The sequence below is a fragment of the Dendrobates tinctorius genome, unplaced genomic scaffold (assembly GCF_039654945.1).
Source record: "Dendrobates tinctorius isolate UK_male_01 unplaced genomic scaffold, ASM3965494v1 ptg000093l, whole genome shotgun sequence".
NCBI classification, from domain to species: Eukaryota; Metazoa; Chordata; class Amphibia; order Anura; family Dendrobatidae; genus Dendrobates; species Dendrobates tinctorius.
The window spans coordinates 23,067,209-23,092,556 of NW_027361761.1; the positions used below are offsets into that span (position 1 = coordinate 23,067,209).

At 43.3% G+C, this 25,348-nt stretch overlaps 1 protein-coding gene across 3 annotated transcripts in view; it reads right to left on the reverse strand.

Moving 5' to 3' along the window:
- LOC141098610 (adhesion G-protein coupled receptor F3-like) overlaps positions 1-25,348 on the reverse strand; it is a 130,529-nt gene that overhangs the window by 32,530 nt on the left and 72,651 nt on the right. For all 3 annotated transcript variants that reach the window (XM_073586572.1, XM_073586573.1, XM_073586571.1), the window contains 2 exons: positions 24,581-24,808; positions 1,191-1,412 (listed from right to left, as the gene is read on the reverse strand). In XM_073586572.1, coding sequence (XP_073442673.1) covers positions 1,191-1,412; positions 24,581-24,808 — 450 coding nt within the window. The remainder of the gene's footprint in view (positions 1-1,190; positions 1,413-24,580; positions 24,809-25,348) is intronic.

Consider the following 25,348-nt stretch of genomic DNA (forward strand, 5'->3'; position numbering starts at 1 on the left):
ATTCTGCGAGCTATAACTTTTTTATTTTTTCGCTGATGATGCTGTTTGGTGGCTCATTTTTTGCAGGACAAGATGACGTTTTCAGCGGTACCATGGATATTTATATGCGTCTTTTTGATCGCGCGTTATTGCACTTTTTGTTCGGCGGTATGATAATAAATCATTATTTTTTGCTTCGTTTTTTATTTTTATTTTTTAAGGGGTTCGCTTAAGGGGTTAACTATTGGGACAGTTTTATAGGGCGGGTCGTTACGGACGCGGCGATACCAAATATGTGTACTTTTATTGTTTTTTTTTTTTTTTTTCCAAAAAATGAATTTATTGGGGAATATTTTTTTTTTTTTTTAATTTATTTGGCGATTTTTTTTTAAATTATTTTTACACTTTTTTTTTATATTTTTTTTTACTTTATTACAATGTCCCATGGGGGACATCACTGTCCTGTGACAGATCGCTGATCTGTCACGTCACAGATCACTGTGACAGATCAGCGATCTGTCACAGGCACTGCACAGGCTTCCTCATGCCTGCGCTTTGCAGGCTCTGAGGAAGCCAGCTTCCTGCAGGCCCCCGGAGGTCCCCGTCGCCATATTGGATCCGGGGACCTGCAGGAAAGGAGTCCCCCGCAGCAGCGCTGCACATTGCGCTGCCGTGGGGGGCTCAGGGAAGCACGGAGGGAGCCCCCTTCCTGCCGATGCTTCCCTTTAACCCCTGGTACACCGCGATCGTGTTTGATCGCGGTGTGCAAGGGGTTAACGTGTCGGGGGCGGTCCGTGACCGCCCCTGACACATTGTGCCGGGTGTCAGCTATGATAATTAGCTGACACTCGGCCGCGATCAGCGGCGCTCACCACGTGGGCGCCGCTGATCGCGATGACGTAATATTCCGTCCATGGTAATTAGGTCCATGGTCACATGGACGGAATATTACGTCAATTGTAGGTAAGGGGTTAAAGAGCTACTGTTTGGATGAGGGAGATGATGCTCTATTTCATTATTGGAATAGGAGACTTGCCAAACTTTAACAAGAGGTCACTACAGATAACCATACTGAAGATGAAGAACAACACCTTGTACATCACCGACAGAGATGTTCTTCCTACATACACCACTTTACTTGTAGAATGGATTTTTTGCCAGCTGAGACTCACTAACCTCAAATTAATGGACTGGTAATGTTGTATACTCACCTGGCTGTACACCCAGTGTTATATTATCATAAGTCCAGGATACGTTGTATTCTTCACCATCGAATGGTACACAACATTCCAGCACCAACTTCGAAGTGTCCTGTGAAGTCAAAGTCTTCTGGATTGGATTGACAATGATCTCACTTGGGAGTAAGATTACATTGACCAGTGCTTTTGCTTCATATACCAGAGTGTCGTTGAAGAACTGGCAAGTATATATCCCTGGAACAAGCCAGAATCTTATGACTCATATGCTATAATTTTAAAGAACACAAAAAAACATTTTATGAAGGGACAGAATTCGGAAGTTCACGTCTTAAGTGACAGTAGAGATTAGATTGTGCTCATGCATAAGGGACAGGTGGAAAATCTTCCATTAAGTATACCAACTCCTTAAAGGGCTATCCTAACAGGAGAAACCCTTCTCAAAATGAACTCCTTGAAGATTAGCTACAGGGAAAATAAAAGATCAGGAAGAAAATTGTCTCTGTAGTCCAACCTTATAAGTTAGTGTCTAAAATATAATGAGCCAACATGGCTATATACAGTATATTTGCCAAGTTAGAGTCTTCTCCAAAAGCAAAGTACCCCAACTAATAGCTGCTTTTGGATTCTTTTCAGGGTCCAAGGTCACTGGGTATCAGAATACTCCTGGAGTAGTGCTAATTTGCAAATTTTTTTCTTAAAGATCATTGCCCGAACTATAAGACTTTCAATGTCAGATGGCCTCCTAGACCTCACCAAAGGCGTCTCACCCAGCCAACCAGTAAGTACCAGGCTGTGCACTGACAAGGGACAAGAATCCTAAATAGCTGTCTCCAGATGGGTTTCTTTTCCTATTGGAGAAGGCTTTGGTTTATCAAAGATCCATAATCTTTTTAAAAGGGAACATTTTTGGAGCCTCTGCTTGCCGAACCATGGGCAACATGAATTAGACCTTTTGCAGCTAAGGATGTTGTTCTCTGAAATGCTGCTGTGTTTACTTTTAAAAAGTTGGCCTGGTTATAGTTGTCTTTGACTAGTCCAAGAATCTTACAGTAGCTAACTCCAATAAGTGGCACAAGATAGCCAGCTTTTTCCTTCATGGACATTTTGGGTGTATGAAAAAGGGATTTTGCTATTTAAGTTATGGGGCTATATTTAGGTACCTCCACATATTTAGTGAAATCCACTTGTTAAATGACACCTAGAACATCTAAGGAGAGGAATTGGGTATTCTGGTTACAAGTAAACTACACAGTAGTGCTCAATATCAGGTGGCAGCTGCAAAAGCAATCAAGCTTTAAGGGTGTATAAAAATATTGAGAGAAAATTAGGTAATCTAAATGTATTACTACTAGAGATAGGCGAACCCGAAAAGTAAAGTTCGACTTCCTTACCGAACATCCACTGTTCGGGCACGGATACTGACCATGGACTTCACCAGGAAGTCCTTGTTACTGTTCGGGTTCTTCCCCCGAACACCGGGTTTTTGTCTCGCTGTCATGTGCATGACAGTGTAACGAACACTGCTTATGATTGGTGGTAAAATCATCAAAGCGTGAGCCGGCAGATGTCATCAGAGGTATAAAGTATACCTCCAGTCATTGGTGTCAGCTCATGGCACTACTGCTCCCATCAGCCAACACCTGCTGATGGGAGTATTCATCAGTCGGCACCTGCTCTGTAAATTAAAATAAAAAATTAATAAAACAAACAAACAAAGCCAACAAGACAAAACTCATAGCTGGGGGATGCAACCCTCAGCTGTCAGCTTCAGCAAGGCTGGTTATCAGGGAACAGAGGGGTCCCCACTTCAATTTTTTTATTTATTTAAATAAATAATTAAAAAAAAACGGTGTGGGATCCCTCCCATTTTTGACAACCAGCCAAGCTAAAGCAGACAGCTGGGGGCTGGTATTCTCAGGCTGCTTAGGGTCCATGGATATTGCCCCCCTTTGCCTAAAAATAGCAGTCCGCAGCCACCCAGAAAAGGTGCATCTATTTGATGGCACAATGGCCCAGCCTTAGTGACCGGCAGTAACCTCGATGATGTCACCGCTAGTCACTGATGCTGCGCAGTTCATTCATCAGTGGTTCTCAGCCAGCATGGTCGCATCTTGGCACCGTCCAGGTTGAAAACTGTTCATCCCCCAGATATGGATTACAGCGTGGGACAGAATTTTGGACAGGTATGGTATATTGTTGTTTTTTATTTTTGTTTTTTTTTACAGGAGACGTTTACTTCAATGGAATGGGCGCTAGATGAGTATAACTGTTTGTTATTATTAAAAAAATGGAAAAGTGTGTTTTGTTTTATTTCAAATAAAGGACTTTATTCTGGCTGTGTCTTTATTTGCCATACAACTATAGGATTAGTAATGGATAGGTGTCTTATAGACACCTCTGAATTAGTAATCCATGGTCTTGATGTCACCGGACAAATCAAAGGTGACATCAACCCCACAAATATGAACCCCACTTGCCACCGCTACAGGGCAAGTGGGAAGAGCCGTGCAATAGATCTATTAGATGCGCCTTTTATGGGTGGCTGCGGGCTGCTATTTTTTGGCTGGGGGGAAATATTGATGACCCCTTATAGCCTGAGAATACCAGCCCCCAGTTGAACACTCCCATCAGCCGCTCCTAATCTCAATGTTATAAACAGCAGCAGGCGTCGGATGATGGGAGCTGTAGTTCCATCAGCTGACACCGGTGACCGGAGGTAAAGTTTATATCTCCGATCACAGCTGCTTTTGACAGTGTGGGAACTGTGTCTCTGTGACCGGTGGTGATCATTTTACCGCTAATCAGGAGCCGTGTTTGCTGCGCTGTCGAGCACAAGGACAGCATGACAAACACGTGAATGGGGTCCAGGTTCGAGTCCGGGTACTGTTCTGGTACCCGAACTTAATGTAACTGTTCAGCCGAACCCGCCAGACCCGAACATCCAGGTGTCCTCCCATCTCTTATTATTACCCCTCAAATAAATAAATAAATCTCTTATGAGGTCCCTTGTCAATATGGAATCCAGTTTTGGCCTCCACATTTTAAAAAGGATATTGGGAAGGTAGAGTCAGTTCAAAATCAGGCAGATTAGGGATGGAAGGCCCCTACTATAATGAGAGGTTGGAAAAGTTGGACTTTTTTAGCTTAGTAAAAAAAGAAGGAATCTTATGTATTTGCATAAATACATGTGTGGTCAATACAAAGGACGGCACATGATTTATTCCTTCTAAGGTTCTTACTCAGGACCAGGGGACATTCATTACATGTGGAGGAAAAGTGGTTCCAGCAGGTAAAGAGGAAATGATTCAATACGGTTAGAGCAGTCAGACTGTGGTATTTCCTACTAGAGGTAGTAATGGTAGATAGTATATCAGTATTTATATAGAGTGGGTACGGAAAGTATTCAGACCCCTTTAAATTTTTCACTCCTTGTTTCACTGCAGCCATTTGGTAAATTTGAAAAAGTTCATTTTTTTTCTCATTAATGTACACTCTGCACCCCATCTTGACAGAAAAAAACATAAATGTTGAAATTTTTGCAAATTTATTAAAAAAGAAAAACTGATATCACATGGTCATAAGCAGGGCTGTGGAGTCGGTAAGCCAAACCTGCGACTCCGACTCCTCAATTTCCCTTACACAGACTCTGACTCCACGACTCCGATTCCCACATATATTGCTTATATTCAAGTGAAAAATTTATTATAGTACAATTTGAACATCAGACTCTTAATCATTTTTATGATACAATAATCAAGACATTTAGATTGAACATAATATATATTTATTGGAATACAACTTTAGAACACAAAAAGCTGTAATTAATTGTAAATATCTAATACACTATGTAATATCGTTTACATATATAACACTGTGTAATAAACTATGTAAGTGGCAAAAAACAGTATTCAACAAAAACATACTAAATAACATTTGTGCAGTCTATGAATTTGTCCTAAGAAATAGAATTGCCTCCATCAGATCCTCCTTCATAGATGACCTCACATCTGACCTAATAATTTTAAGGCCAGAGAACAACCTCTCTACACTAACTTGGGTTGGAGGCAAAGTCGTAACCACATGGGCAGCATCTCTAACAATTTCCGGGTATAAAGGAATTGCCTCATGCACAGTCAGTTTTGATGAACGGTTGAATTTTTCTATTTCTTTGAGAGCAAGTGAAACATTTTGCTGAAATATGGTTAATCTGCTTGCTAGAGGAGACGGAGTGAAATCTTTTTCCTTGCGGCAACGCTTTGCCTGCTCCATGTCATCCAAATACTTGTCAAAGTCAAACTCCTCATCTGATGAGGATGAAGATATGGCAGCAGTAGCACTGTCAGGACCCAAGTCCTCTTGCACCTGGCAGTCCTCCTGTAGGCCACTCATCCTAACTGCTACCTCAGTCAGAGCTTCTTTTCCTTTACTAAGCTGTTGATCATCAAGCAGTATATGATGACTTGGGTCCACATAAACAGCTGCCAGAAAAATTTTATTTTCCAATAGCTGTGTCTCCGTTTCATTGAAGCAGAAATGCCATCTGCAATTAAACCACCTCTTTGGGACAAGCAAAATAGCAAGTTCTTCCACTCCCTTATGAAAATGCCAGGAGTTAAATCCTCAGCTTGTAATTTTTTAGTCACGGTAAATGGGTGGTTAAGCAATTCCTTCAATTCAGCCACCTGTGTCCATTGACCTTCATTTAGGGTTACCTGAGGGTTCGCCATATCTGTAAGAAACTGTTTTAGTTCAAGCAATCGCTTAATTATTAAATAAGTGCTGCCCCACCGAGTGGCTTGATCGACAATTGCCCCTTTCCCAGCACGTCTCTTCAAGATGGAATCAATTTTAGGGGTTCTGGCGGCAATAGCCAATTTCCTCACTTTTCCAATCAGATTTCCAGCATGTCCCTCTTGCAGACTATCTCTTATTGCCAGCTGCAGCGTGTGCACAACACAACGCATGTGATGAATAGGAAAGTGTTTTGAAGTAGCTTCAACAAGATCCTCTATTTCTAAAGTATAATTTTGCTGTTCTTCTGTTGTAATATCTGTTTGTTCCTCAGTTACATGAACAGCACTGTGGCCTTCCATCTCAAACATACTGAATCCTAAATTTTCTTCTAGCTGTTGTTCATTACTCTCATTCATCAGTTTAATTGTACTTATCATGTTTGAAGCATTGTCCGTTACAATAGCAAGAACCTGTTCTTTTTTGAGTTCGTAATCTTGCAGGACTTTTTCCACTAAGGCCTGGAGAAACTGGCTGCTGTGATGAGCTTTAGTATCTTTTACTGCCAATGTCTTGGTAACAATTTCTTTGTCACAAACATATCGAACATTGATGGCAAAATAGTTCACTCTGTGATGTGTGCAGGCATCCATTTTAAGAAACATGAAGCGTCTTTTGAGTCTTTTTAAGATCTTCCTTTTGTTTAAGGGCTTCTTCAATCACTAATTTTCTAATACTTTCTCTTTCCAGAGAAACACCAAGTTTGCGGCCATTTCTCCATTAAGAGCTGTAAAAGCTGGTCGTGCAAATAGTGATAATGGTACACGGTCCTTCACAACAAGCTGTACGAGCTGTCTTTTAAACATATCTGCTGTCATTGTTACAGTAACTTTGTCACTTACAAAATATCTTGTTAATGATGTTTGAGATGCTCTTTCCTCCTCATTTGCCTGGCAGGAAGTGCTGGGCGCGGGTTTCTTGGTGCTGCTGTTATCTTTCTCAGTCACAGCTTTGAAAACTTCTGGGTGGAAGCGTTGTAAATGTCTTTTTAGATTGGAAGCTCTTGTAGGAGCATTTTTATCACTGCCTGAGAATGCACTGATTTTGGCATCACAGCATTTGTTTTCCTCTGAGTCACTTGTCATACATTGACACGCAAAATATTTTTCATCTTGAGTCACTGTGAAATGCTCAAATACAGCTGACTTCATGGGGAGCTTCGTAGACATTTTGTAATCATATAAATTCACTCTCAAAATAATTCTGTCCTATAAAATAAAATAATGTATATTATAATTCCAGCAAGAACAGGGAACCATGTACAGTGGGGAAAATACGAATTTGATACACTGACAATTTTGCATGTTTTCCCACCTACAAAGAATGGAGAGGTGTACAATTGTACACTTCACCTGTGAGAGACAGACTAAAAAAATCCAGAAAATCACATTGTATGATTTAAATAATATGCATTATATTAAATGAAATACGTATTTGATACAATAGAAAAACAGAACTTAATATATGGTACAGAAACCTTTGTTTGCAATTACAGAGGTCAGACATTTCCTGTAGATTCTGTTTCTCTCAGTTGAAGTGTACCTATGATTAAAAATTTCAGAACTCTCCATTCTTTGTAGGTGGGAATCGACAGTGTATCAAATACATACTTTCCCCACTGTATAATTTTAGATAGAAATAATACAAACTTTGCATAAATCAATAGTACAGATGACAAATATAAAGTTTGTAAAATATATTATTAGATAGCTTTACTTTGAATTTCCAAGGCTTTTCTTATTAGGGTACAGCTCACTAAATGCTTCACAGTCTATGAAGAGGGGAGGAGGGAGGGAGCAAGTTTGTTGTGTATCATACTCCAGGAACAAAGAAACTGATAACAGTGCTAATAACTTGATGTTTTGGCTTCTAAACCTATACAAGTCCTCATCAATCCTGTTGCTGTATTTTCTCTGTATATTGTATGTATATTGTATAAAAGCTAGCTTCCCAAACGTATATGAGCTCAAAGAAAAAACAAACAAGCATCAAGCGTACAGAGAGAACATTCAACATACAGTATACTGGACTATTGATTTATGCACAATTTATTGAAAGTTTAAATATGCTTTAAGAAGTAATTACCTTAATCTTGTTATCCGGTCCACTCTAGCAATTCTTCTGAGATAAGTGCCTTCCTTCTTTCTGAATATGTTTACTTGTCTGTGTTGTACCCTTGTCTGTAGAGGAGGAGCTAGAGTTCACCACTGACACCTCAGCTGCTGCAGAACCTCATACTGCACACCCCTACACTTGAAAATAAAGCCTGCACCTTAAGAAGATGTGGTGAATGCATTCTATTTATTCCAACTATCAATTGATGTTGATGTGTTACTGAAGACGAGCAATGCCTGTCCTGGGCGTCCTTTTGGGCAGCTATGAGGTGTACCTGACTGGTGCTAAAAAAAAGGAGTGTTAGTCTGTGTGCTATCCGGCTTTCATTGTTTTTGGTACAGATAAGATATGGACAGACAGATATGGAAAAATGGATGGAGCAGATTTCTAATCTGCTTTTGCTATTGAAAACATTATGAGCTCAAAAACCTTTCAGGTGATGCAGTTTTTTAAAAATCTGATCTGCTTTTGCAGCTGAAAAACATATCCTCAGAAAAACATATCCAGCAAAAACGCTGTGTGTGAATGTAGCCTTAGATCAGGAATAGAACAGCCATTTATAGGACATTTCATAACTTTCCCAAATTCCTATGAAAAAATATTCAGCACATTCTGCATTGAATTACTGTACCCAATTTATTATATATTTTAGGAGTCCGAGTCGGTCCATTTTATACCGACTCCGACTCCACGACTCCGACTCCACAGCCCTGGACATAAGTATTCAGACCCTTTGCTCAGACACTCATATTTAAGTCACATGCTGTCCATTTCCTTGTGATCCTCCTTGAGATGGTTCTACTCCTTCATTGGAGTCCAGCTGTGTTTAATTAAACAGATAGGACTTGATTTGTAAAGGCACACACCTGTCTATATAAGACCTCACAGCTCACAGTGCATGTCAGACCAAATGAGAATCATGAGGTCAAAGGAACTGGCCAAGGAGCTCAGAGACAGAATTGTGGCAAGGCACAGATCTGGCCAAGGTTACAAAAGAATTTCTGCAGTACTCAAAGTTCCTAAGAGCACAATGACCTCCATAATCCTTAAATGGAAGAAGTTTGGGACCACCAGAAGTCTTCCTAGACCTGGCTGTCCAGCTAAACTGAGCAATCATGAGAGAAGAGCCTTGGTGAGAGAGGTAAAAAAGAACCCCAAGATCACGGTGGCTGAACTCCAGAGATGCAGTAGGGAGATGGGAGAAAGTTCCACAAAGTCAACTATCACTGCAGCCCTCCACCAGTCGGGCCTTTATGGCAGATTGACCCCATGGAAGCTTCTCCTCAGTGCCAGACATATGAAAGCCCATATAGAGTTTGCTAAAAAAAACACATGAAGGACTCCCAGACTATGCTAAATAAGATTCTCTGGTCTGATGAGATGAAAATAGACCTTTTTGGTGATAATTCTAAGCAGCATGTGTGGAGAAAACCAGCCACTGCTCATCACCTGCCCAATACAATCCCAACAGTGAAACATGGTGGTGGCAGCATCATGCTATGGGGGTGTTTTTCAGATGCAGGGACAAGATGACTGGTTGCATTTGAAGGAAACATGAATGTGGCCAAGTACAGAGATATCCTGGATGAAAACCCCTTCCAGAGTGCTCTGGATCTCAGACTTGGCCGAAGGTTCACCTTCCAACAAGACAATGACCCTAAGCACACAGCTAAAATAACAAAAGAGTAACTTCAGAACAACTCTGTGACCATTCTTTACTGGCCCAGCCAGAGCCAGCCCTGACCCAAACCCATTTGAGCATCTCTGGAGAGACCTGAAAATGGCTGTCCACCAACGTTCACCATCCCACCTGACAGAACTGGAGAGGATCTGCAAGGAAGAATGGCAGAGGATCCCCAAATCCAGGTGTGAAAAACTTGTTGCATTATTCCCAAGAAGAGTCACGGCTGTACTAGCTCAAAAGGTGCTTCTACTCAATACTGAGCAAAGGGTCTGAATACTTATGATAATGTGATATATCAGTTTTTCTTTTTTAATAAATTAGCAAAAATTTCTACATTTCTGTTTTTTTTCAGTCAAGATGGGGTGCAGAGTGTACATTAATCAGAAAAAAAGAACTTTTTAGAATTTACCAAATGACTGCAATGAAACAGTGAAAAATTTAAAGGGGTCTGAATACTTTCTGAACCCACTGTAAGGGTTAGATGTTTTTTTCACAACAAATGGCATAGTATGTTATAGATAATCTAGCAATAGAGAAAGTATAACTGGTGTAGAAAGGGTGAACATGAAGGACCTATGTCTTATTTAAACCTCTGTAATCGGTAGTCCTAATAATCTTGCTGGACTAATCTTTGATGTTCACGTCTATGGTCAACCAGATGTTTATTAATTTCAAAATGGTTTTATTGAAATTTATAACTTTAGAAAACAGTATACTTAGAAACATATTCCCTCGCAGGGTATTTTTAACTTATCATGACAAACATATAACCTATAGAGGGAAAGACAAGACAATTACAACAAGGAGGATAAAACAGTAGGGAAAGGGAACATTAAGTCCACAGTGTACATTATAGTAACTTTAGTATTTTTTCGATAGCCTAGTTTTAATGGTTGTTTCAGTCCGATCTCAACTGCACCATGAACCAAGGACAAACATAATGTTTATACAGTATACTGTAGTTCTAAGTCTAGATCCGACTCTCCACCTCCACAGTCTGGAGATGTTACGGTGATATGCCCAAGATCTGGTCCATTTGTGTATTTGATTCCAAATCCATCCATGGCCCCCAAATCTTAAAGAACTGATCCCACATGTCGTTTCTAGTAGCTTCAATGCGTTCATAGAGCATAATATTGTTCCTCCTTTCTTTAACAAGTAATAACGATTATGTTGGGGATTTCCATTTTGCTGCTATATGAATTTTGGTAGCCATGAAAAGAAAGTTTACCAATCTATGGAGACCTCTAGGAAGAGACATGTGTTTTGTCCCAAGGAGAAAAAACTGAGGTTTTAGAGGAATTTTCCTGGCTGTCAATTGATCTACTATGAATTTCACTCTATGCCAGCGGTCTGAGACCGCTGGACAAGTCCACCAGATGTGCTTCATATCCCCCGATAGACCACAGCCCCGATAACACAGAGCTGAGATATTTGGGTATAAACTGTGAAGTTTAGTTGGAACGAGATATGTCCTGTGGAGAACCTTCAGTGAAGTCTCCACAAGTAGAGTTGAGCGACTTTGGTCGGATCGGGTTTCATGAAACAAAATTTGTTTCAGATGAAACTGGTCCGACTAGGGCAAAAAAAGTCAGAGTTTCATCCACTCAATGCCGACTTATTCCCCATTGACTTGCATTGGGGTCGGGTTTTGGATGAAACTCTGACTTTTTTTGCCCTAGTTGGACCAGTTTCATCTGAAACAAATTTTGTTTCATGAAACCCGATCCGACCAAAGTCGCTGAACTCTATCCACAAGGGATGATTGGTGGCTTCCCTGGGACAACGTATCACAAGAAGATCTCCAATCCTCTAGTGGCAAATCAAATCCCATCTCCTCCTCCCATTGTATCATAAATTTAAATTTTTTTCTCATCGTGAGGTGGGTTAACAATTGAGTATATTAAAGATATAGCTCCTTTTTTCATTGGATCACTAATGCATTTTTGCTCAAAACTAGACACGCGTAGGGGTTTTTTGTTTGGGAGAAGACTATTGGCAAACTGGAAGACCTGGTTTATACACATGATCTCTCTAACTGAGGGTTCATATTTTCGAATAAATTCCAGTCTATCTAGCAAAATATTAAATGGAAAGCACAAATGTTTTGATATAGTGATCCACCATGCGAACATGTTTGGGTTGAGGCCCAGTAAGAACATCGGGTTGCACACAATGGAGGTCAAAGGGGAAGGTTCAGATTGTAGCTTATATTTAAAGCTAGCTTTCCTCCAAAGAATAAGAGAATGGGCTGTAAAGGGAGTCGTTAAAATGATACCTTTTGAAATTTTCTCTGTGGGCCACATCAGGCCAGGTAATGAGAATGGTTTTATGAGATGTGACTCTAAGTGGACCCATCTTGGTTTATTGTTTTGGGAACAGATATTTGTCAATTGTGCTATTTGGGCGGATTTAAAATAAAGAGCAAAATTTGGAAGTGATATACCCCCTAGTCTTTTTATGGAAAAACATTACTTTAGTGAAATTCTAGCTTTCTTTACTTGCCATATGAATCTAGTAATAGCAGAGTGTAATTTGGAAAATGTCCAGGCTGGTATTGCTATTGGTAAGGATCGAAAAAGGTATAAAAATCAAGGTAAAGAAACCATTTTTATTGTGTGTAGTCTACCCAGCCAGGATAAATTCAATGAGGACCATCTAGTCAGATCATTTTGGAGGCTCTGAATAAGTGGCGCATAATTCCACTTAAAGAGGGTCGACCTATTGTTAAATTAACTCCTAAATAAGTTAAGTAATGTTCGCTTTTCGTAAATTTGAATTGGGAGATGATATCGTCTTCTATGTCTTTTGGGGTGTTCATAAAAAGAGCTTCAGATTTTTCAATATTGATTTTAAGTCCCGAAATGTCTTCAAATTCATGGAACAACAAGAATAAATTAGGGAGAGTAGTGTGGGGGTTGGTAATAGTTAGAAGGAGGTCATCCACGAAAAGACTAACTTTGTTTTGATTGCCCAAATTTGCCAGTCCTAATATGTTCGGATTAGTCCTAATGGCCTCAACCAAGGGTTCCATAGCTAATGCAAAAAGGGTCGGGGAGAGCGGGCAGCCCTGCATAGTGCCACATTGAATAATTATAGGTGTGGGGCATGTTGTTGGGAGTTTTAAATATGCTGTGGGATGATCATATAATAGTTTAAGGCACGAAATGAGTTTGGGGGTAAAACCAAATTTAGAAAGGACCGTAAATAAATATGTCCATGATAACGAGTCAAAGGCCTTTTCAATGTCTAAGGCTAGGAGTAATAGCTGTTCCTTGCGTAAGTTTGCCGTGTGAATGGCATTGAGGTTACGTCGGATGTAATCCGGGGCCTGTCTCGTTGGTATAAATCCTACATGGTCTCGATGGATAAGGGCAGGCAGTAAATCATTTAGTCTGTTGGTAATAATTGCTGTGAAAATTTTTAAATCTATGTTTAATAGGGAGATGGGTCTATAATTCTTAGTGTATGGCTGGTCCATACAATCAGGGCAATTGTTACCACCCACCTTTCTTGTCTACCTCTTTCCTCATAGACTGTAAGCTTGCGAGCAGGGCCCTCATTCGTCTTGGTATTTGTTATGATCTATGTGATTATTGTTATGCTGTAATGTCTATTGTCTGTAGAAGTCACCTCTGAAATGTAAAGTGCTGCGGAATATGTTGGCGCTATAGAAATAAAATTTATTATTATTATTATTATTATTATTATTATTATTATAGTGAAGAGGTGGTCTCTTTTGGGTTTGGGTATTACAGTAATATGGGTGACAAAGAATTCTGTGGGCATTTGTGAGCCATGTAGAAAAGCATCACAAAAACTTTTGATATGAGGTGTTAGGATCTCATTAAATTTTTTATAATATGCGGCCATAAGACCATCAGGTCTTTCCTTTTTTGTAATTGTCAAAGTTATTTCCTCTGCAGAGATATCTGAGTGAAGTTGCTGGGCCATCGATTCTGAAATTTTGGGTAGTTGAAGATCGTGCAAAAAATTTTGCAGGAGTTGAGGTGGAGGTGACTGCGGAGTGGAGTATAGATTCTGATAGTAGTTACGAAATATTTTATAGATGGTGTCCGGATGCGCCGACACCTTACCTGTAGAGTCTTTTATGGATAAAATAGTATTAAATGATTCATTCACGCGTTATTGCATTCTAATGGGTTTGTTGGCATATTTATAAAAAGTGGCTTTAGTCCAAGTCAGGGCTCTGTCTGTCCTAGTGGTGAGTATAGCATCTAGTTGGAGCTTTGTTTCCTGGATTTGTTTAGAGAGTTAAAGAAAGGTGGACATTTGATTTGCTAACTCTAATTTTGCAAATTTGTTTTCTAATCTGGTTTGGAGGTCAGTTCTGGCCTATTTTTTTGGTAGCTGCTAATTTAATTAAAGAGCCAATAATGCACTTTTTATGCACTAGCCAGATTATCCCGGGGAGGATTCTTTTGTGGTATTAACTAGAGTTGAGCGACTTTTGGTTTTTTAGGGTCGTGTTTCGTTTCGTGAAACCCGACTTTTCCAAAAGTCGGGTAGAGCAAGATCGTCCGATTATAGGGAAAAGTCGGGGTCGTCCCGAAACACGAAACCCAATGTAAGTCAATGGGGAATAAAAGTCGGCAGTGAGAGGAGGACAGGAAACACACCAACAGTGCCCATTTGAATGCCAAAAGCATCAATTCTTCTTACTTAAGCTTGTCAACCTTAATTAACTTCATAATACAAGTTACGCACTGAAAAATGGGGGTTATTTGGCTAAATTTGTGGGGGGGAGGGCTGGCGCCAGGTTTTCATGTGCCCTGGGCGAAAGAGCGCCCCTTTAACACATACCACAACTCATCATGCTCCGATACGGCAGAGAAATAGCGGTATAGTACAATGAAAAATACTTCACTTTTACATCTCATGACGAGGCCCATCTATTTCTCCATACAGAATCATTGGTCCCATATAATGTTTGAAACAGTATATGATGAGCTCCACATAATGCTACAGTATATGTTGGTCCCCATGGATGAAGCTCCACTGTCTTATGGGCCCAAATAATGCTCCAAACATAATGGGCCCCATTTCTAATGCTCTAGTGTATAATGGGCCCTGTAAATGCTGCTCCAGTGTCTGATGTCCACCTTTGGAATGTTCCAGTGTATGGTGGGCCCCATCTATCATTCTCCAGAGTATAGTGCTCCCCAAAAATTGCTGTCCCAACATTGAAAACAATCAAATAAGTCTCCTCGCTAGGGAATCCCTGTACTTGTCTGGACTCCTCGTCGTCCCCATCTTCCATCTCACTGCACAGTATTTCAACTTTGCAAGTGCTGTGATCCTGAGCAAGCAGGGGGGGGGCCACTCGTTGGCGACGGCACTGGCACAGGTCCCCTGATAGTACGGTGGTGTGTCTGATGGCGGGTGGGCCGAACCTGCACTTTCATCTGCAGCTTCCTCTTTGTCACCGTGTAAGATGGAACTGTATATGGGAAGGGTAACCTGAGTTTCATCAGGGTCAGATTCAGGCCGTGTAGCGTGCGAGGGGAATGTAGTGGTCTGGGTCAATGTACCAGCAGATTCATCGAGCAGTGGCTGGGCATCAGTGCACTTGTGTCGCCCCCAGGAGTACGGTCGCCACAGTGGCATTACCTTCTTCCTAGGGAGTGTGATGCCATGCTTGGGAGCAACGAACAATCTCTCTAGCAGGTTAACTGATTGGGCGGCGTTATTCCCACGAGTCATGACCCTCCAAACAGCGTTCATGAAGGCAAAGTGTTTGTTTTACGTGGGCAGTATGGTTGCAAAGCTGAACCTTAAAGGAATGTCCAGAAGGGCACCACCAGGAGTGGAGCCTACGGTTAAATTCGACTCCACCTGGGAAACCTCAACCATGCCAGCTACAGAACGGATGCACACATTGCAAGCTTAATTCCGTTAATGAACGAGACTCCGTCATGCCCCGCGGTCCGAGTCCGGCTTACTAGAGGGACACGTGAGGCTCTGGCACATGAGATTGGCCAATAACTGGTGTGTCATGCCCTTACATGTCCGTGGCTGCATGTGCGCTACACTGAAAAGGCCAGCGTTTGTCGCTTACCGGTGCAGATAACCCGCTGAACAACGTTAGTGATGGGGATCACTGATTACAATTATTACCCGCGAACAATGATTTCCCAGTAAGTGCAGGTCAACCGCAGTTCCGGAATTGGGCCTAACCGTCATTCCTGAAAAAATGAAAAACTTACGTGTGCAAACCACAGGTGCTGTAGCTTGCTTAACAGCTCGCCAGCCGTTCTCACGCCCAGTATGGATTGCACGTGATTGCACAAAGGTTAGAAAGGGTACCGTATCCCCGGATAACATGTATGGATAGCGTACACATTCAAAATATGTCTATACATCAGGAGGCAGGCTCAGACGGTGTTAGGCCCAGTATGGATTGCACGTGATTGCACAAAGGTTAGAAAGGGTACCGTATCCCCGGATAACATGTATGGATAGCGTACACATTCAAAATATATGTCTATACATCAGGAGGCAGGCTCAGACGGTGTCAGGCACAGTATGGATTTGACGGCCCAGACTACACAGCGGAGGAGCAGGGAGAGGTAAAGATTGCAAATGCTGGGGCCCTGCCCAAGCAAGGGGGGCCCACTCGTGGGCGTCGGTACTGGCACTGGGCCCCTCATAGTACAGCGGTGTGTCTGACGGCGGGTGTGCACCACCACCGTCAGAGACACTTGATTGCACTATGAGGGACCCTGTGCCAGTGCCCGCACCCAATAGTCGGCCTACCCACCTGTCCAGGGCAACGGCACTCGCACGGGGTCGTGCGCTAGGTGGTGACCCCGGCCATGGGGGGGGGAGGCAGCACAGTTAGGGAGTTTTAGAAAGTGGCATATGTTGATGTTGGACATTCAGCTGATGCAAAAGGTGAAATAGGTGAAGTCCCAGGAAGAGGTGGACCAAAGCAAGCCATTTTTCTGTCACCCTATGTGTCATCAGGGGAAGGTGGGACAAAATCCTTGGAAACCCATGCATGTTTCTTTTTAATGAAGGTTATATCATCAACATTTTGGGTTGACAGACGGGTCCTTTTTTCTGTCAGGATTGATCCAGCTGCACTGAAGACTCTTTCCGATAGCACACTTGCAGCTGGGCAAGCGAGCTCCTGTAAGGCATATTGGGCCAATTCAGGCCAGGTGTCCAGTTTAGCGGCCCAATAGTCAAAGGGGAATGACCTGTGTGGGAGAACATCGATATGGGAGGAAAAGTAGTTTGTAACCATAGTTGACAACTGCTGTCTCCTGTCACTTTCCATCGATGCAGTATTACCAGTTGTGTGAGCGGTATTTGAAAAATCAGTCCACAACATTGTCATGAAACCCCTGTCTCCAACGCCACTTCTGCTGTGTGCACCACGAACACCTCTGCCAAGCTGCCCCCGACCCGTACGGCTCGTGTGAGAACCATCACCGCTGCTGTGTGCTGGGAATGCCTCAAGCAACCGATTTACCAGAGTTGCTTGTTTATTAGCCAATATTAGGTCAAGGTTCTCCTGTGGCATGATGTTTTGTAATTTGCCTTTATAGCGTGGATCCAGGATGCTGGCCAACCAGTAGTCGTCATCGTTCATCATTTTGGCAATGCGTGGGTCCCTTTTTAGGATCTGCAAGGCATAATCTGACATGTGGGCCAATGTTCCCGGTGTCAATGATGCACTGCGAGTGCTGGTTGGAGGAGCACTTTCTGGCAAATCCACATCCCTCCAGTCACGCACAAACCCTGTACCAGACCTTGCCACGCCAACATTTTCACTTGCCCCACAAGATGCATCCTCCTCCCCTAAGTAATCATCCCCATCATCCTCCTCCTCCTCTTCTTCCTCCACCTCGTCCAGGAGAGGTCCCTGAGCAGACAATGGCTGAATGTCATCAAGGATTCCCTCCTCCTCTTCCTCCTCATCAACATTGGCTGCAGACGCCTGCTCCTTAAGGTGCGTCAAAGTTTGCATGAGCAGACGCATAAGTGGGATGCTCATGCTTAGGATGGCGTCGTCTGCGCTTACCAGCCGTGTGCATTCCTCAAAACACTGAAGGACTTTACAGAGGTCTTTCAGCTTCGACCACTGCACACCTGTCAACTCCATGTCTGCTCTCAAAGTGCCTGGCCGTGTATCCTCCCACAAATGCATTATGGCCTGCCTCTGCTCGCACAGCCGCTCCACCATGTGCAGGGTGGAGTTCCACCTTGTTGCAATGTCGATAATGAGGCGGTGGTTGGGAAGGTGGAGCAATCGCTGCAGCTTCTGCATACGAACGGAGTGTACAGGCGACCGGCGGATGTGCGCGCACAGTCTTCGCACCTTCTGGAGCAGGGCTGTTAACTCCGGATAATTTTTGAGGAAGCACTGCACCACCAGGTTCAAGGTGTGAGCCAAGCAAGGTATATGGCTGAGTTTTGAAAGGGCTATGGCTGCCACAAAATTACGGCCGTTATCACTAACTACCTTGCCTGCCTCAAGATGTACACTGCCCAGCCATGACTCAGTTTGTCGCTTCAAGTACTCGGCCAGCACCTCGGCGGTGTGTCTGTTGCCCAAACACATCATCTGCAACACAGCCTGCTGACGCTTTCCACTAGCTGCTCGATAGGGGGACACATCGTGTGCAACAGTGGCAGCTGCAGATGGAGTGCTCGCACGACTGCGCTCTGTGGACGAGCTTTCGCTTCTGGAGGAGGAGGAGGAGGAGGAGGGTCAAACGCCTACAGCCAACTGTTTCCTATACCGTGGGCTAGGCAGCACTGTCCCACCACCGCTGTCCCCTGTGGACCCTGCATCCACCACATTAACCCAGTGCGCAGTGATGGACACGTAACGGCCCTGGCCATGCCGACTGGACCATGCATCAGTTGTGAGGTGCACCTTTCCGCTCACTGACTGCTTGAGTGCATGGACAATGCGGTCTTTCATATGATGGTGGAGGGCTGGGATGGCTTTGCGAGAGAAGAAGTGGCGACTGGGTAGGTCATAGCGTGGTACTGCATAGGCCATGAGTTCGCGGAAAGCTGTGCTTTCCACCAACCGAAAGGGCATCATCTCAAACGAGATTAGTTTGGCAATGTGGGCGTTCAAACCCAGTGTACGCGGATGAGAGACTGAGTACTTTCTTGACCTACTCATAGTGTCTGGGAGGGTGAGCTGGACTTGAGAGCTGCATATGGTGGAAGTAGCGGTGGACAGGGCGGACTGAGAGAGGGTTGATGATGGTGATGGAGTAGTTCTTTCTGATGGCCTAGAATCAGTCTTTCGTTGATATAACAGTGGGATTCCCTGACTGCTGTGGCCTTGCAACGACACCTCAACATTTGCTGCTGTGCTAACCGGTGGGCTTACAGTGGGGGAAACAATGTAGCGTTGCTGACTACCTTCGTTTTGATCAGTTGCACATGTGGCACTTGAGGTTTGGTGTTGTGTCCACGCTTGCAAGTGCATGCTGGTTAAATGTCTAAGCATGCAACTGGTATTCAAATTTTTCAGATTTTTCCCTCGGCTAAAGGTCTTTGCGCACTTCTTACAGATAACCTTGGCCTGATCATGAGGATTTTGTTCAAAAAAGTGCCACACTGCACTCTTCCTACTTTGGCAGACATTTTGCGGCCTAGCACGCTGTGATCTTTTGACTCTCTGGACAAGCTGTCCAGCAACTCTTTTGATGTTTGGAACCTGTCTTTGGAGTGCTCCGGGCCTGCCAGATAACAGCTGTTGCGATGTCGATGTCTGCTGTGGATGCTCCTCATCTGAGCTATTGGAAGCAGCACCCTCTTCCCCCAATGGATGCCAATCTGGGTCAACAACTGGGTCATCCATCACCTCCTCTTCTATGTCATGTGCACCTTCCTCTGTGTCACCGTGTATGGTGGTATAGTGTGCAGGAAGGGGCACCTGAGTCTCATCAGGGTCAGAATCTGGCTCTGTACACTGCGAGGACAATGTAGTGCTCTGAGTGAATGTACCAGCAGAATCATCCATCAGCGGCTGTGCATCAGTGCACTCCATGTCAGATTCATCTTGGCCTGGGTAATTCACTATTTCACTTGATAATCCAGGCATGGTATGTGAAAACAGCTCCATGGAGTAATCAGTAGTATGGCCTGCGTCATCCTTCAATCTTGGTTGGGGTGAAGGACACAAGGAAAGGTGTGGTTCATGAACATGAGCCTCCAATGACGACTCAGTGCTTTTACTTTTTACAACTGAAGAAGAGGAGGCGATAGAGCTGGAGGCTGAGTCAGCAATGTAAGACAAAACTTGTTCCTGATGCTCTGGCTTTAAAAGCGGTTTGCCAACTCCTAGAAAACTAAGCGTTCGAGGCCTTATGAAGCCAGATGATGACGCAGGCTCAACACCTCCTGCATTCGGTCCTATTTTGCTCTTGCCACTACCATCAGATCCACCACCAACACCATCATTACCAGCTGCCAACCCCCGCCCAATTCCACGGCCTCTTCCACCAGCCTTCCTCATTTTTCGTAGAAATGTAGACAAAATCCAACAAACTATATAGTAATGTAAAACAAGGTACAAGGTGTCTATAGGACAGGGGAGATTTTGAATTTCTGCAGACACTTGTGGACACTGGACACTTTTGGATTGTGTGAGGCCCAATGAATATCTGAGCGCTATGTGACAGGCTCGATGGCACATCTGTGACCAAAGTGACTAGAGGATAAGTGAGATTTTGAATTTCAGCAGACACTTGTGGACACTGGACACTTTTGGATTGTGTGAGGCCCAATGAATATCTGAGCGCTATGTGACAGGCTCGATGGCACAGCTGTGACCAAAGTGACTAGAGGATAAGGGAGATTTTGAATTTCTGCACACACTTTTAGACACTGGACACTTTTGGATTGTGTGAGGCCCAATGAATATCTGAGCGCTATGTGACAGGCTCGATGGCACAGCTGTGACCAAAGTGACTAGAGGATAAGTGAGATTTTGAATTTCAGCTGACACTTGTGGACACTGGACACTTTTGGATTGTGTGAGGCCCAATGAATATCTGAGCGCTATGTGACAGGCTCGATGGCACAGCTGTGACCAAAGTGACTAGAGGATAAGTGAGATTTTGAATTTCAGCAGACACTTGTGGACACTGGACACTTTTGGATTGTGTGAGGCCCAATGAATATCTGAGCGCTATGTGACAGGCTCGATGGCACAGCTGTGACCAAAGTGACTAGAGGATAAGGGAGATTTTGAATTTCTGCACACACTTGTGGACACTGGACACTTTTGGATTGTGTGAGGCCCAATGAATATCTGAGCGCTATGTGACAGGCTCGATGGCACAGCTGTGACCAAAGTGACTAGAGGAGAAGTGAGATTTTGAATTTCAGCAGACACTTGTGGACACTGGACACTTTTGGATTGTGTGAGGCCCAATGAATATCTGAGCGCTATGTGACAGGCTCGATGGCACAGCTGTGACCAAAGTGACTAGAGGATAAGTGAGATTTTGAATTTCAGCTGACACTTGTGGACACTGGACACTTTTGGATTGTGTGAGGCCCAATGAATATCTGAGCGCTATGTGACAGGCTCGATGGCACAGCTGTGACCAAAGTGACTAGAGGATAAGTGAGATTTTGAATTTCAGCAGACACTTGTGGACACGTTTGGATTGTGTGAGGCCCAATGAATATCTGAGCGCTATGTGACAGGCTCGATGGCACAGCTGTGACCAAAGTGACTAGAGGATAAGTGAGATTTTGAATTTCAGCAGACACTTGTGGACACTGGACACTTTTGGATTGTGTGAGGCCCAATGAATATCTGAGCGCTATGTGACAGGCTCGATGGCACAGCTGTGACCAAAGTGACTAGAGGATAAGGGAGATTTTGAATTTCTGCACACACTTGTAGACACTGGACACTTTTGGATTGTGTGAGGCCCAATGAATATCTGAGAGCTATGTGACAGGCTCGATGGCACAGCTGTGACCAAAGTGACTAGAGGATAAGTGAGATTTTGAATTTCAGCTGACACTTGTGGACACTGGACACTTTTGGATTGTGTGAGGCCCAATGAATATCTGAGCGCTATGTGACAGGCTCAATGGCACAGCTGTGACCAAAGTGACTAGAGGATAAGTGAGATTTTGAATTTCAGCAGACACTTGTGGACACTGGACACTTTTGGATTGTGTGAGGCCCAATGAATATCTGAGCGCTATGTCACAGGCTCGATGGCACAGCTGTGACCAAAGTGACTAGAGGATAAGTGAGATTTTGAATTTCAGCAGACACTTGTGGACACGTTTGGATTGTGTGAGGCCCAATGAATATCTGAGCGCTATGTGACAGGCTCGATGGCACAGCTGTGACCAAAGTGACTAGAGGATAAGGGAGATTTTGAATTTCTGCACACACTTGTGGACACTGGACACTTATGGATTGTGTGAGGCCCACTGAATATCACAGCGCTATGTCACAGGCAGAAATTGGCTAGTGTATCACAAACTACAAGGTGTATGTAGAATTGGGCAGAATAGGAATCTCCCTAGAGTGCAGGTCTGTAAGAACGGAACATGTCCTCGTTTTATTCTCACAGAGTGACACACTGATAGCTTCACTGTGGCTGTGATAACAGCCGTTACACGGTACTGTGTGAGGAGCGTACACCGCTGTATGGTGTGAAAAAATGCACGCTCAGTACCTCAGCAGGACAAAAAAAAAAATTGGGATTGCTTTTAAAAAAGCAGTTTGCGGAGCAGTGGGTAAACAGCAAGGCAGGAATGTCAGGAAGCCTTAGAAGGCAGCCCAACAACCAACACCACTGATACACCACTATATAGCCTCCCCTTGCACTGCACACACAGTGACTGGTGTGTTGTACAGGCAAAATCGCTAGCAGCAGAAGCAGTTTTTTTTTCTTCTTCCCTGCCTAACGCTCTCCCTACAGAATCAGCAGCAACCTCTCCCTATGCTAAGATCGGCAGAAGTAAGATGGCGGTCGGCGTGCACGCCCTTTTATACCCCCTGTGACGCCCACCAAAGCAAGCCAATCACTTGCATGCCCTTCTGAAAGATGGTGTTGACCCGTGCCTATGTCATCACGTTGCCCACAGTGTCCGTGGATCCTGATTGGCTGAAAAAGAGCGCAAAACAAACTTTTGAAACGCGACTTTGGCGCGTAAGTCGCCGACCTCGTGGCCGACCTCATCCTAGGGTCGGGTTTCGTTTCATGAAACCCGACTTTGCCAAAAGTCGGCGACTTTTGAAATTTTTCGACCCGTTTCGCTCAACTCTAGTATTAACTGGATCAGTTAATAGAGATTCATTTAGCCTCCAACTATACAGCCCTGAAGTAGTAACATGAAATTTAAAAACCGAAATGGTGGCGTCATGATCAGACCATGCTGAATGTAGATGGTGTGAGTATAAGACTGTTGTGAGTGAATTAGCTTTCGTCATCTGGAGATCAATTCTGGAGTATGTTTTGTGTGCTAGGAAGAAATATGTGTGTCCCCTGATATTCCCATGTGTGTCCCCTGATATTCCCATGTAGTTCCCTCCATATAGCCACAAGACGGTGCTCTTTCATTAGGTGGAGAATCTTTTTCCTCTCAGTCTTAAGGCCCCTTTACATTTAGGGATGCACCAGCGATCCCGACCACGATATGACCCTAAATCGCTAAATGGTCGCTAGTGAGCTGCCACACAGACAGATCTCACAGCGATGCAGCAGTGATACAGCGGTCGTTACTTACCTTTCAGACGAGTCGATCCTGACGTCCTCCCGTCCGCGTCCACGCGTCGCTCGTCGGCGCCAGCAGGAAGCGCCCGACGAGAAAAGGAGCTGCGTGATCAGCGACAGACAGCGGGGGAGCCGGTCGGAGGTATCACACATGGCGATATCGCTGTTGCGTCACCAAATCGGTGATGCTTTAGCGATATCGCTATGTGTAAAACCCCCTTTAGTGATGTTGGAGCATCTTAATTCGCTGCTGTCTAGTACTGGATTTATGGTAAAATTAAAATCTTCACACCAAAGTAAGTGGTGAAACATGACAAGATCAAGTTTAGATAGTATCAGTTTAAAAACTGAGAGTTGCGATGAAGCAGGAAGGTAACTGTTCAGCACACAAATGTTTTGTCCCTGTATGGAACCCAGCAGTATTATAAATCTTCCCCCTTCGTTTATAATGGAGTTGGTGATATGGAGTGGGAAGCTGTTCTTAAGGAAAATAGCTACTCCCTTTGTCTTGTTCAGCCCCGAAGACGTGAAAGCTCGTAAGCGGAATCAAAATATTTTGGGCATGAAGAGTTAGAGAAGTGAGTCTCCTGGAGACAGATAATGTCGGGGTTTTGTTTTTTATAGTCCAAAAAAGCTTTTTTACGTTTGATAGGGGAATTGACTCTCCGCACATTATGAGATAATACCTTACGCATGAGAAGACCGATTCATTTCGCTATAGCAGGGCTCACCCTCGGTTCTTCTCCCACTGTCACAGGCCCCAAGACATGGCCCGACGGGAGGCCCCGGACCTTGGTTAGTATGGATAAAGTAGATATGTACATTCCTGTGGGAAAACAGTGTGGGTAAAAGGGAGGGAGGGTAGACAAAGACAATCAACAAAAAACATACAATTACAATCAAACGGGCATACGGCCCGGTAAACCAGATGTTTTTTTATATAACTGAAATTAAAATTCCACAGATGTAATCTGACTCGAAGTCCCCAACAAACTTTAGTATTCACAGGGACTAATTTACTAGACTGTAATTTGGGTCGGGAGTAAAGATGTAGTGTAGCCACTGACCTTCCCACGACTGATCCACCTTATCAATGATGAGACAAGAGACGGTCTTATCTAACTGGACCTGCATTGTGATGTTCACGTTCTTTCCACCACTATAAATTACATTGGTAATATTACTAGCGGTCAGAAACCAGTTCACGGCACTGATTGATTCATTAATTTGACAGATAAGCTGGATGGGGTCCCAGTATTTTACTTCCTGGTTAATAGTATCCATGTATGAAACTCCTGCATAAAAAAAATATATCAGAGCTTACCTTTGGTCAAGGATGTTATAGATCTTATCATTGGTACTTTATATTCCTGCACATAGCGGTAGTATTATAGTAGTTATATTCTTGTACATAGGAGCAGTATTATAGTAGTTATATTCTTGTACATAGGAGCAGTATTATAGTAGTTATATTCTTGTACATAGGAGCAGTATTATAGTAGTTATATTCTTGTACATAGGAGCAGTATTATAGTAGTTATATTCTTGTACATAGGGGGCAGTATTATAGTAGTTATATTCTTGTACATAGGGGCAGTATTATTGTAGTTATATTCTTGTACATAGGGGCAGTATTATTGTAGTTATATTCTTGTACATAGGGGCAGTATTATAGTAGTTATATTCTTGTACATAGGAGCAGTATTATAGTAGTTATATTCTTGTACATAGGAGCAGTATTATAGTAGTTATATTCTTGTACATAGGAGCAGTATTATAGTAGTTATATTCTTGTACATAGGGGGCAGTATTATAGTAGTTATATTCTTGTACAT